This window comes from Crocodylus porosus, unplaced genomic scaffold, assembly GCF_001723895.1.
Source record: "Crocodylus porosus isolate Cpor-Errol unplaced genomic scaffold, CroPor_comp1, whole genome shotgun sequence".
Taxonomy (NCBI): domain Eukaryota; kingdom Metazoa; phylum Chordata; order Crocodylia; family Crocodylidae; genus Crocodylus; species Crocodylus porosus.
The window spans coordinates 20,632,721-20,646,864 of record NW_017728917.1 but is presented as its reverse complement, the minus strand read 5'-3'; the positions used below and the strand labels follow the sequence as shown (position 1 = coordinate 20,646,864).

At 44.2% G+C, this 14,144-nt stretch overlaps 2 protein-coding genes across 2 annotated transcripts in view; both read right to left on the bottom strand.

The window, feature by feature from the left end:
• Positions 1-10,047, bottom strand: part of ARF4 (ADP ribosylation factor 4) — a 15,669-nt gene extending 5,622 nt beyond the window's left edge. The window contains exons 1-3 of the mRNA XM_019536891.1: positions 9,824-10,047; positions 966-1,046; positions 480-589 (exon numbers count right to left, since the gene is read on the bottom strand). Coding sequence (XP_019392436.1) covers positions 480-589; positions 966-1,046; positions 9,824-9,890 — 258 coding nt within the window. The 5' untranslated portion in view covers positions 9,891-10,047. The remainder of the gene's footprint in view (positions 1-479; positions 590-965; positions 1,047-9,823) is intronic.
• Positions 5,472-14,144, bottom strand: part of DENND6A (DENN domain containing 6A) — a 50,991-nt gene continuing 42,318 nt past the window's right edge. Inside the window, exon 21 of the transcript XR_002101471.1 lies at positions 5,472-5,482. The gene's annotated coding sequence lies outside the window, so the exon portion shown is untranslated. The remainder of the gene's footprint in view (positions 5,483-14,144) is intronic.

Sequence of the window (14,144 nt, the reverse complement as noted above, 5' to 3'; positions counted from 1 at the left end):
AGGCTAGATATCAGGAGGCGCTACTTCACGGTCAGGGCGGCTAGGATCTGGAACCAACTTCCAAGGGAAGTGGTGCTGGCTCCTACCCTGGAGGTCTTTAAGAGGAGGTTAGATGAACACCTTGCTGAGGTTGTTCGACCCCCGTAATCTTTCCTGCCATGGCAGGGGGTCAGACTAGATGATCTACTCAGGTCCCTTCTGACCCTAGAAACTATGAAAGGAAAAAAAATACTTTTTTCCCCCCCCACAGCAAATATAAAATCCAGGATTGGGAATAAAGGCTCCAATTAGAACAAAGAAAGAAACAAAGCCAGGAATCATCACAATTCAGCAGTGAGATGGTAATGATCATTTTCAATGAAAGGAAAAGGAAGTCATGAGAAGACTTTCTACACATAAATAAATTTAATGTCAGATCTGTAAAGCTAAAAACATGCAAAACAAATCTCCGTAGATAAAATGTAAGAATTCCTTCCAACCTGCGTGTTTTGAAAGTAGTGCCTCCAAAGAGGTCTAATTTTATCTTGACCACCAACATCCCAAACGGTGAAACAAATGTTTTTATATTCTACAGTTTCCACATTAAAACCTAAGAGAAAAAAAAAGAAAAGTAGTTAAATATTCACAATGACACTATATAAACATAACTGCTATAAAATGTTAACTGTGCTCTCATGATCATTTACCATATTTCACTTTCAAAAAGGAAAGCTTGATGAGCAGGCTTTTGTTAAGATGGCAGCACATTCTATAAAACAGTAAATTTTGGGAGGGGGTCTAACTCTATCCTACATGCTCGTTGGGGAAAGAACCCAACAACTAACCCCTTTCCTTAAAAATAAGGTCTTAAAAAGAGTAACACAAAAGTGTCCTTGCTGCTTCAGGGGATTTTAACTTTAAGACTGGACTAGATTACAGAAAACTTCACAGTAATGATGAAATATAATACAAATCTGTTTACTTACCAATAGTGGGAATTGTGGTGACAATTTCTCCTAGTTTCAATTTATACAGAATAGTTGTTTTGCCAGCAGCATCCAAACCAACTAGAAAAAAAAAAGTTTCACAAAACAACCTTAGTTATTTAAGATATTCTCATTAGACGTAACAGGGAAGCAATTCATTTTTCAGTGAGCAACTGGTCAATTCTTGAAGTTGTCTTTTCAGAAAGTTCTGATATAACACTAAGTAGGTTTCCTCCTTATTTCTCCTCTGCCTATCACTAAGTCACTGATATATAAGCCAATTAGCTAGTAATTTAAGTCAAATCCCAGATTCTCTCCACCTACACACTTAGAAAGCTTCGTATTTCTTCTTTCGCAGAAACTGCATAAAATGGGATTTTTTTTTTTAAATGTGCAGTTGAAATTTAATCCTCTCCTGAATATTTTCATATATTTGTTACATCTAGCATTATTTTCTAGACAGCCGCCAGAACTATGCTTTCTTTCCTCCTCAATCATTCAGTATCTAGATTAGAAATTGTGGCCTTATCTATTACTGATCTCTTCGTTGCCTCCAGATCTAGCTACTGCTTTGTGTAGTATTTGGATTTACTTTGGATTACTTATGCTGTTTCAGCTATCTTGAAATGCAGCAGTCCACTATGCAATACCTTATATACATTGCTTTATGGTTAGTGGAACAGCAGAATTCACATTGTTTTTACACATAAAACATCAAAGGATTGTGGCCTACCTGCTATACACTTTTCTTCCCCAAACATTATTCCTATTCATTAAAATCTATTAAATCTGAGCTATTCTGGAACTTAAGGGGAGGGGGGAGGAGGGGAAGCTCTACTGCAGAAATGGCTTCTCTGTGTGGCAATTAACATAAGTTTGCAGAACTTCAAGGCAAACTACAGAGGAAACCTTTTTAAGAGTGAACTTGGAAAGGGGTAAATGGGAAGGCTCTTCTGAATGGAAGACTGTTAGTTTATTTTAAGTTAAAGTGGACACACCCAAATAGACTACTAAGACTTCATGGACCATAATGCTATTTCATTATACTATGGAGTGGTTATGCAATCTTTGACCCAGAAAACCAATTTATCACCTTACATTTCTAAATATACTTTAATCCAGTATGTCAGTGGACAAAGAAATAGTTATGTATTTAAACTGCACGAGTGAACATTCAACGAAGACATATACCACTTATTAAAAACACCACCATGAGAACCCAAGGCATTTGGAAGGCAAGACAACAACAACAACAAAAAACCCCCACGCATTATTTTTGTTACACTTTCCGCCAAACTGAAAAAAATGAAACTGAAGCGGAAGGAGGGGAGGGAAATCACAAGAACATTATAACACTGCCAACCCACTCAGCAGCAATTTCTGTATGAATACTGGCATATCCTTACTGAATAACACTGTACCATGTTTTGTACTCATTTCTTAGTTACTATTTTTGTGGCTGTCCTGCACTCATACTTGAGGTCCCTGACTATTTAATTATACATGCACTAGTTGGGTATTATGTCAGTTTCTTTTATATTACAACATAATATAGTGCAATTTGAGATTGCTCAACTACTTATTCAGAATGAAACCAAACCTTAACACAATAAAAAAGCCGCTAGCCTCTTCCTTCTCAAGCACATACAACTAACTGCTTTGGCATGGCACACTTCCTATGAGCAAAACTTCCACATAAGCCAGAGGTGGATAAAATATGGCCCATAAGCTAGATGGGGCCCATCGAGGGACTTCATCCAGCCTGCAGCACGTCCCTTGGCCCTGCCTAGCTTACAGATGGGGGACAGCCCAGGCCATGGCGCACAACGTTGGTCCCAGGGCACGCAGAGGGGTGGGGGCACCAAGATGGCTGGGCTTAGCTTCCCAGCAGCCCCCACAGCAGCAGCTCCCTCTGCCCAGCTCCTGCTGCCAGTCTGCCCCGCACCCACCAGTGGGGGTGCTGGACAGAGCAGGCAGGCAGGTTCTTTGTGGAGTCCCCCATGGGCTGGGTGTGCTTGGCTGGACAGATGGGATGGGGCTCCAGGCAAGTGGGGCTGGGATTGTAGTGCAGTGATAGCACAGGGCCAGGGACCAGGGTAGAGCTGCAATTTACTCCCACATCTCTGCGACAAGCACCAGTTTCATGGACAGGCAGGTGTGGAGAGTGGATCGCAGTTCTGTACAGGCCCCAGCACAATGCTGTCACTACTCTGTGATCCTGATCCTCATCTCCGTGATCCTGGACCTAGTCACCCCCATCCCACTCCCAGATGCCACTCCTCGCCCACCCTGACCCCATCCTATTTGCCGAGCCAAGCCTGCCCTTCCTGCAGGGGTCCCAGGCCAGTCTCCATGGAGACCCCAGCTTGTGACCCAGCCATGGGTGCAGGACAGATGGCCCAGGACTAGATAGGACCAACTGCCTGTCTCCCTCCACAACAACTCGCCAAAACTCCTTAAGTGGCCCTCCAGCCCAAATAACTACCCACCCCTGCCATAAGCATTCTATAGTATTTGGGGTAATTTATGAATAAGCAACAATATATATTAATGCATACAAGTTAACAGAGCCAGCCTTTGGGAAAAAGCTGCCCTGGGGAAACTTGTATTTTGGTGTCCTCCCTTTGCCCCCAACTCAAAGGTGTTAATGCAGGTAGCCCCAGCTGCTGCCATGGTGCAGTCACCCACCACCTGTCAGCCTCACCCACTGCTGCCTGAGCACCCATTTGGAGCCACCGCTGAGGTAGGAAATGACAGCAACATCCCTGGAGCAGCTGTGTGGCCAGCCCCAAACAGAATGGGGGAGGGGGCAGCTGCCCAGGCAGGTGGCCTTGTCCCTAGTTCAGTCTCCATCACTGTGGACATTTCCCCAACCCCATAACTGGGGGTGGGGAACATGCTCCTCCAGCTGCCTGTACTGCCTGGCTCAGTACTGGCTGGAGGTGAGGATAGGCTGAGGCAGGGGTAGAGTGCTGGGGTGTATGTGTGGCACCTCCCAATGCCTTCCCCTGACTATGGCACCCTAGGCAGTCCCCTAAGTTTGGCTCTGCAAGTTAAGGCATTTTCTCCAGTACTTTTCCCTCACATGTTAGTACACAGCTTTTATAGATATTATTTTAACTGGAAAAGCCAAAAACAAGCTTTTTTGAAGAGCAAGGAAACAAAAAGATTTTCCAAATGTCAATTTAAGAGCTGGCTTTTTTTAAATGTTGTTACTTTTTTATTCTGTAATTGCTAGATGCTGATCCCTTATAACTCCAATAACCACTCCTCCCTCACTCCCCTAAATGATTAGTAGGAGCAACAGATGGTCACAAAACATTCATCCTGATACTGCAATATTATAAAATACAAACGTTGGTTTAGCACTTTTCCTTATGCCTACGAATACTGGGTAGCTTCTAAAGAAAGGACTTTGTAGGGAACTCTGAACTCCTTCAAATATATGCCAGCTGTACAGAAGTAATGTCTTTAATAGCCCAAGGTATCACAGTCCAAGGCTGTTTGTTCTTTCAGAGCTCAGCCACACTAGTGGGCATTGCCAGATGGAAGACAGGGGACCCGAACCCTTAAGAGAAGTCATAAGTATTATGTGCATATCTTTACATAAGGTAACAAGGAACTTTTCTCCATGAAAATTTTAAAGAAATGGTAGCTGCTCCAAGATGTGCTGTTGGATCTGGAGTGGAGCCAACAAGCAGCACGTGGGACCATCCAGCATGCCCCACATGCTGCCCGTTAGTTAACTCTGAAACCAATGGGCACCACTGGAGGCTGGATCCTAGGGATATGAGAGCTGAATCCAGCCTGTGGGCCAGATTTTTTACACCCCTGATGTAAATCAATTCCATGCTTCTGTGGGGACAGAGAGATTAATCAAGTTCTTGAGGCTGGCAATACTAGAATGACAATGAAGAATCCTAGATACTCTTCTTCCTAAAATAGTTTATGCTCCAGTGTAGAAAAGATACTGCAGCCAGATCTCCAAGAAACCACAATTTTGTTCTATCCCAAGAATAAACTCTGCCCACAAGTCTTTGGACAAAGGACATGGCTACTAATATTTCCAGGAGCATTCTGTTATAAAAAACTTAGTCCATCTGTCACACATTGATTCGCGCTTGATTGGCCGATGGAAACAGCCAATCAGAGTGCCCCAAGCATGGGGGAGCACCGCCATGATTCCAAAGCAGCACTGGCCTTGGCTCCCCCACCCCACAAGGGGCAGAACAGTGGCAGCATGCAGCACTCGGTGGCAGCACACCGTCCCAGCCCTCTCCCCCCCAACATTCTTGATGGGCAATTAGCTAGTATTATTATAAATACAGAGTAAACTGGCTCCCAAGACAACTGCCAAGTAGTTATACAAGATAGTTATGAGGATCAGGTTTTTCAGACCCAGGTACACAAAGCCTTGGCTGGGATGATACAGTTAGGGATGATCCTGCTTTGGACTAGATGATCTCCTGAGGTCCCCTCCAAACCTCATTTTCTATAATTCACAGAATTAACAAGGTCTTATGAAGCTGGAATTTCTGCTGGCCATCTCACTAATATAATCACTCTGCATAGACTTTTTTTTCCAAACTGAAAATATCCTCACCTTGCATTTTAAAACCCTTAGAATACTAAATCCCATGTTTAATTGCTATGAGTTAATACATACTTCAGAAAACAAGTTTTCTTTAAAAAAAAAAATAATACAGTAGCATAAAATGCTTACCATAAGCCAGGTATTTCTTCAATGTCTTAATACATAGCTTTTGAAAACTGAAAAATTGAACAGCCCCCCCATTTCTAAATCCAGTAAGGGCAAAATGTTTCTGTTAATCTTGTAAAACAAAAGCAATATTTTATTTTTAAATGTGTCCTGGGACTATGATTTTAAAAATCTGTAAACTGTCCCTTCATCACACAAAAACTATATTAAATTTCACTTAACTTGGACGAGCTCCTGATGTTATCTATTATTTCCAAATAACCACATTCTTAGTCAGAAACCCATAACCAAAATCCAAAATAAAAAAAAATAAAAAAATAAAAGGACAGGTTCTTTTCAGACAAGTCCACAACATTCAACTCTCTGATTCTTCTTCGCTGCTGTTGCATTTAATTCCAGCCTGTACAGTAATCTCAAGAGTTCCATGGGTTCTTTTGTGAAATCTCCAGACAGAACGCATTGGATAACAATAAGGGTCAAGCAGCAAAGAGCACCTTGCCCTGGCAACCATTTGATATCTGCAGTGCCTACTCTACCCCTCTCAGAACTTCCCTTTTACTTATGATTTCTCCAGTCAGATTTGTAAACCTCAGCTTTACAATACACTCAACTCTGAGCCTCCACTTCCAGAGTCCCCTATGTTATCATAGCCATGTCTACTTGAGTAGTAAGCAGCCTCTCTAAAACAGTATGCGACGGTCATATAGGGTGCCTGTACACGAGCACGGAGGCTGCTCTGACACGCTGTAATTACAGCACACTGGAGAAGACTCAATTATAATCAAGTCTGCTGGAGGGTGGCAACTGCTGTACTCCAGCAACCTCCTGCGTCTTGTCTATTAGCATCCTGGTGCTTAAAAATGGCAGTGTGGGCACTTGAACTAAAACTTGTTCGACAAAGAGCTCCCGCTGCCATCTTTAAGCACTGGGACGCTGATACGCGAGATGAGGCTCTTGGAGCTGTTCTAATTAAAGCACTCTCCCACCCCAAGAGCATGTGTAAAAGTACCCACAGACTGCTTCCCAAAGAAGTTGACAGGTTTGTATAAGATAACCTCTGTCTTTTCCAGAGTTAACTCTGTCTACCACCACTGAATTTTTTGTTCGTTTTTATGAATTATGCTTGCTTTGGAGTCGTGAATTGGATTGCTGACACTAGTATACGGCAGGAACTCCTGTCTCAAAGGCTGTTCTCAGCCAGTCAAATTGTATTGCTAAAACCAATGTGCCCTTCAGAAGGGATTTCAATCACTGTATTGTATGTTAGTCTGTTATACTGTTCTCTCTTTCAACAAGAGAAAGTAATTTTGTTTTGTTTTTTTTGCTCCTTCCAGCTAGTCTTTGCTGCTACACATGGCAATCCCCTGTTCTGGATGCACATAAAGCTTCACACAAATTAAACAACTACAAAAACTTAGGGATTAGGTTTTTTTAAATGGAATAGCCACCAAAACCAATGCATTGCTGCAATTAAATTTAGAGTTCTAAAAACAGACAAAGACAGAGCAATCCACCTTGAAACATCCAGGCTCAATTTGAGTCATAACCAGGAACAATGCAACTTCAGAACTATGCCTACTTTATCATTCATACAAAACAAATTCTATACTATAATTTCTTTGCTGTTTGCAACAGCTACCATAAAACACAAAGCTTTAAGTGATTAAGAACACGTACAATTATTCTTAAGATAGCTACGTTAAAGGAGTTTCCCCCTTAAATTACAATTTCAAATGTTTCTGAACACACAGAAGGGATTCCCGAATTTTCCAAAGGAACTGCCCTTTGGTGTGAAAAGCCAAAGCTGGTACCACTGTCTGTTTCCCCAGGATTATTTGGTGGACAAGAACTTAACTACTTATTACATGAAAAGTTAATAAATCTGTCTGAAGACTGAGGCTTGGCTACATGCTCTCTCAAGTCCCACCTGTATGGCCATATCGATGTATTAAGATAGGAATTTGATTTTACTAGGATTGTGCAAGGTGCAAGACAAAAAAAACAAGGTTTTCAGTTATGTGTTAAAGTGTAACACAACACAACACAACACACCTTTTAAACACGTTTTTTCTTTACTTGACTAGGCATAAGACTGAAAGTCCAGGATTTTTCTACTCCAATCCGAGTGTTACCTAAGGGGACTGTACCAAAACATTGAATCCCATGCCTCGGTTGGCCTTCCTTCATTACACCCCCAGCTGTAAAATGGAAACAGAATTGTACTCCAACAGTGTTTCGCAGAATCCTTGATGTGCACAGACCACTCATGAAAGTGCAGACCAAAGTATTAACATACATTCATGGTTCTTACCACAAATGCCCTGGTCAAAAACCCAGTCACAATCTTGGGTTTAGCAATGGCCTACCATTAAGCATATTGCATCCTTTTACATTCTCTGCCTATGTTATACAATTTAATAAGATTACAAAATATTTGAAAAAGGCAAAAAATAAAAGAGCTTGCAAAGCTTAAATGTAAAGTATATGGAGTGATAAGTTATACTTTTTCCTTATTTTGGGAGCGCTGTAAAGAAAGTTGCTCATCATACTTATTTTCTGTTATTACAGTCTTTGAAATACATTGCATGTATATATCACTGAACAGACGTTTGTTTTCTTACCCACATGGTATGTTAATTTACAGCCATTTTTAGAAAAATTAATTTAATTCAGGTAAAGGAGGCAGATGGTCATATTTCACAGGTAAAGCACAAGCATTAACATTTAAAAGCCTGCACACTACAGGGTCCAGTCTACAGGACAAAATCCTAACCCCAAACTGCTGCTTTTGACATAGACCCTAATTCAGTCTTTACATCCATTCAAATTAAGTCTGTGAAGACAGCTACCTATTATGACATGGACAACTGCTTATATAGATTTCTGCCTTCCATGCTACATATACAAACAAGTCCAAGGCCCCATCTTCTAGCTGTAGATCCTTCCACACAAATAGGGTTTCACAGTTATGCTGCTGAAGAGAAATATAAAAAGTGCTTGTTCTTCGACCCAGCTGTACATCTATTGTAACCAAAACCTTAAACTGGGGTGAAAACCAAGTCACTTAATGTCAAGCTGCCAGCTATTAAAAAGCATTGCTGATTATAGCTTCATAGTTTCTAGGGTCGGAAGGGACCTGAGCAGATCATCTAGTCCGACCCCCTGCCATGGCAGGAAAGAATACTGGGGTCAAATGACCCCAGCAAGATTACTTTAAAGCTAACCTAGATTTCAGCTAATTACCTAGGGATAGAGGGACTAAAGGGCTGAGAGCTAGGAGGACCTCCAGAACACCACCTCATCAGGCATTACTCTTGCAAATGATGAAGAGACAACAGGAATACCCACAGCAATGACCGATGCATTCCTCCAGCATGGCTTAGGGCCACCTCCTGCGAGGATTTCGTAAGTCACCGATCACTCACTGCCTGTGAAGAATCCCTGTCCACGTGCAAGTAAAGTGGAACAAAATATTGCCCTTAAAAACAACATACTGCTCATTTACTAACACAACTGTCCCAGTGAGACAAGCCTTCCCTGGAAGCCAGGGCTGTTCTCACCCAGCTTTCGAGGCAGCCGGACAAGGCTCTCATTTCAAATTCTTACTTTCGGAAATGAAGATGGCAACCGTCCAATTAAGGCTGGCAAAGCAGCCCTGTGGCTTCCACGCTGGGTGTGCAGCCGTGCAAAGGAAAAGGCCGGTTTCCTACCGAAAAAGCCCTGCCCTGGATGCGGGGCAGCTCCCGCTGCCACAAGGTGGGGCTGGACCCGTCTCTGGGCCGGGGGGAGGGCAGAGATGTGGGCGGTGCGGGGAACCCCGGATCGCGAGCCCAGCCCCCCACAGGGCCCGTAGCGCGGAGGCGAGGGAGGGAACTGCGCAGGCCGCAGCGCCGCGCCGCTCCCAGCCCTAGGACCGAACTCGCCCGCACCAGCCGCGGCCCAGCAGGCTCCGCCGGGGTGGGGGGGCCGGCTGCGGCAGAACAACAAAACCAAGATGGCTCGGCGACGGCAGCGCGGCCCGCGGGGCCTAGTCCCTCCCCCCGCGGCACGACCCTCCAGTGCGGCAGGCCCTCGGGCCGGGGGTGTCCTGCCGCCCGCGGAGCTCAGGGGAGGGGACTTGGGGGAGCCCGGGCCGTACCCATGAGGATGCGCATCTGCTTCTTGCCGAAGAGGCGCGAGAAGAGCGAGGAGATAGTGAGACCCATGGCGGCAGCGGCGGGGCCTGGCTGTGATCGGATCGCTCCGCGGGTCCCGGCCCGGCAGCACCAAGGGCGGGTGGCGGCGCCTGTGCGTCCGGGAGCCTCGCTCGCTCTCTGCCACGTCACGCTCGCCACGGCCGCCGGCTCCAACGCGGACAAAATCGCGTCACGCGGCCACCTCCCCGCCGCGACGCCACCCCTGCCTCCGCCCCCCGGCCGGACTACGGCTCCCAGCGGCCCCCGCGCCCAGCCAGGCCTCGACGCCCGGCGCCGCCAGCACGAGGCATGATGGGAAACGTTGTCCGGGGCCCGCCGGCCTTGAGCGAAGGCATGCCGGGAGCTGTAGTCCCGCCCTCTTCCTTGCCACGCCGCGCGCTGGGGGATGTAGTCCTCGCGGCTGGGCCCGCAGCGCGTCCGCGTCAGAAGGCGGGGCTGAGTAGCGGCCGCAAGAACTGGGGGAGCGGGGGCCGGCCACTCCCTGCGCTACCTTTGGCCGATCCGCATATCCCTGCCCGACCTTCCGGCTGGCTCCACCTGCACCAGGTGTCTCCCTGCTGCCTTCAGCGTTTCTCCCGTCCCCGGTTGTTTGCTTGCCCCGCCTCAAACTTTTACCTTCCTTTTTTAGAATCACAGAAAATGAGGGGTGGACGGAACCTCTGGAGGTCACCTCTAGTCCAGCCCCCTGCTCAGAGCAGGACCAGCCCCAACTACATCATTCCATCCAAGGCTTTTGTCTACCCAAGGTCTTAAAAACCTCCAAGGATGGATAGTCCACCACTGCTCTAGAGAACCTATGCCAGTGTTTTACTACCTTCCTAGTGAGAAAATTCTTCCTAATATCTAACCTAAACCCCCCTTGCTGTAACTTGAGACCATTGCTCCTTGTTCTGTCATCTGCCACCACTGACAACAGACCATTGATGGACCATTGCTCCATCCTCTTTTGAACCTCGCTTCAGGTAGTTGCAGGCTGCTGTTAAATGGCGCTTGGTCTTTTCTTCTCTAGATGAAATAAACCCAGGCCCCTCATCCTCTCCTCCCAGGTTCTGTGTCTCAACCCGGACACTATTTCCATTCCCCTCTACAAGACTCTCTCCCTTTATCCACATCCTTTTTGTAGGGGGGGGGGGGGCAAAATTTAGACAATAACTTCTTCTCTCGGATCACCTTTTCAAGACTACCACATGACAAGGCAGGACAATAATATGCATCTCATTTACTTATCTCCTCCACACCGGCTTACTTCAGTTCTGAACCCCGCAATCACTTCTCCTGGCCTGTTTGCACGTTCCATTGGCTCCCTCTGGGCACATCCAGATGAGTGCAGTCATTTAGTAGGAAGAGCCACAAACCAGATGAGCGCAGTCATGCGGTAGGTAGAGCCACAAACAGTTTGCAGCACCACATACTGCAAGTGTTCTCTGTGCTGCAAGGATGCGCTTTTTGGTTTTACGTTGCTCTGTTTTTTTTCCATAGATATCCAGGGGTCAAAAAACCAAAACAAGCTGGGCAGGGGAAAAAAAACCAAACAAACTATAAACCAGTAGTGCACACTTGAGCAGCATACGCTGCTGAAAAGCAGAGCCAGGCTCCCCAGATCCTCACTGTGGCTGAAGACCAGGGTCTGCCTGGCAGAGGAATTGCTGCAGCTGCAGCCCTGGGAGGCCCCCAAAACCCCAGGTAAGGCTGCTGGGGCTTCCCCTACCATGCCAGGGGTAACTTGCCACGTGCTGAAGCACAAGTGTTCCCCAGGGACAAGTAGCTGTGGTGCGAGGTGTGCACCATTGCTGGTTGTCCTTGGGGAACTAAACATCCATACGCGTCTGGATGCGCCCTTTGAGTCTTCTCCTCTCTAGACATTTAGTCACCTTCCTAAAGAAACAGGGAAAGTCCAGAGGAGCAAATGGTGCAAGCCACCCAGCAATGAATGGGGATAGCACCAACTCCTCACTAGTCCCCACATACAGCTTCCAGCTTTGGCCCTTTTAAAAGCTATAAGGATCAATTCTCAAAAGTTTTCCAAAATTTTTCGTAAATCAACTCTCCTGTTTCCAACCTTTCTCCCCTACCTCTGACAATGTAACCAAGCTAAACCCAAATCTTCCTCTCTGCCACTTAAACATGAGCGTTTCTTGCACATCCGTCTAACTGCAGGTAGCTAAAGGAGTTCAGCAAATGACATAACAATACAGGTCACACTGTTGCAACCAAAGTTAAAAGTGTTTCTTTGGCCTAGGGCCCATGAACAATTATGTAGGAACTTGTTCTCGAACTGTGCTCTGTTTTGAGTTTGCTCCAGAATCTTTTTTAGTTGCAAAGAAAAACTCCATTCTCCACTGTCAATTTACTGATACGGTAGAACAGAGTTGCCTTATGTTCTCCTGGGGTACAAAATAGGAAATCCCTATTACTCTTAAATTTAAAGTAATTTGTACTGCTGCAAAAAAATCTGCCCCTGTTCTCAGTGCCTGAAGGTGCCAGCTTCCTTCTTTTCATCAAGAACAGAACAATTCTTTGCTACTAAAAGCCCTCATTTCATAGCCAGCTCTCACTGTTCCACCTTTCTTATAATGGCTCCTATAAGTAGTTGTACAGACTTAATATAAAATCCTAGAGCAGTGAGAATGAAAGGGCAGTATATTATACATTTAGTATTTAAATGATCAACTGATCCTGTAAGGAATTTATGGTCAACAAAAGACAAAAGAACAATTTAAAATCCTGCTTACACTACTGCTAAGTGTTTTAGAACATGTTAGGTAATGTTTGTAAACAAACTATTTTCCTGAGATATAGGACTTATGTTTATAAAAGGTCTTTTGCCAAAGTTGTACAGAAAACTATGTAGAACTCAACTTATCCAGTTTCTCTTACACACAATCAGAACAATGCCCCATACTTTCTTTGGATCCTATCCATTTCTTTGATACCCTCCTCAGTCTCTCTTTAATTTGCCCATAAACTTACTCTATACGTCTTCCCGTTTAAAAATATTCTGGAAAGAAAGAAAGAAAAAATATTTGTCTCCTTAGATGTCCATATACGTCATAGTAGGTGCTGTGTCTACAGATCCCATCATGTCGTTTAAAAGAAAGTGTACCTGTCACACCCTTTATCTAAGCCTGTGCTAAAAAGACATACAGACTTTAAAACACTTGGAATTCAGTGCTTACCCAATGTAGTAAGGGAGTGAGCTCAAATCACTTGCAGCTTCATATTTTTCAGTATTATCTCAACCAGTCTGTATGAAAGTTAAGGTTTCAGTGAAATCCTTTGTAATTATTTTTGCACAGGCATTTTTTCCCTAAATGTATCACATATATGTATCAAAGGACAACAAATTAGTTTGCGGGTCAGCAATGTGATTACTTCCAAAGATGTCTAAAGAAAAATATTTCCATTGACAGAGCGGAGCTGGGCCAGATCTGGAGTATAATTAAGCAGCAGATTGTTTATCTGTGTCACTGCCCTGCTACCAGAGTGGTTAGAGAGAGACAAACCTCATATTGAAGCTGCGTAGTGCTTACTGAAGATGAAAAAAAATATCTTATGCACATAAATCATGTCTTTATAAACATTAAACATTAAAATTATCTAGGATGAAACCCTGATTCAAACTGTTTGTAGCCACCCTGTGGCATAAAGGTAGAATTCAAAAAAAATTCCAGGAACCACATTTATAGATTAAAGGCTCCCCCAGTTTGCAACTTCAATAGATATAGTTTGCCAGCAGGGACTACTACCTATAATCATCCTGCACTGTTATGTTTTGTCCTTGAATGAGGAATTTTTACTGTGGTTTTTAAGAAAAATACCAGGTTACAGAATTAATACTAATTATTTTAAAATAATTCCAGTATGTAGAAATCAACTTGCAACTTAATAAAAATATTGCCCAACTAAGGATAGCCTCCATTATACCATGGCAACAGTGGCATGGCAACAGCGGCATCGATGGGAGACATGAGTTAGTTTACAAATTTAAATTATGAAAATCAGAGGCTTGGTGTTGGGTGCTCTAGTCCAATCCACAATATAAAACCATGTTTATTTTAAACAAAAGGGCCACTTTTCAGCTAACACAATACTTTCAAGTTAGAAGAACTGAAAAGTTTGAGTAAAAAAAAAAAAAAAATCAGTTACTTCAATTTATTGCTGTTGGCAGTGTGGTTTAAAAGTAGCAGGGCACTTATCCCCACCAAGATTTATGGTGCACTGGTCCGGAGTTTCAGTATATATTCATCTTCTCCTCATGGTGCT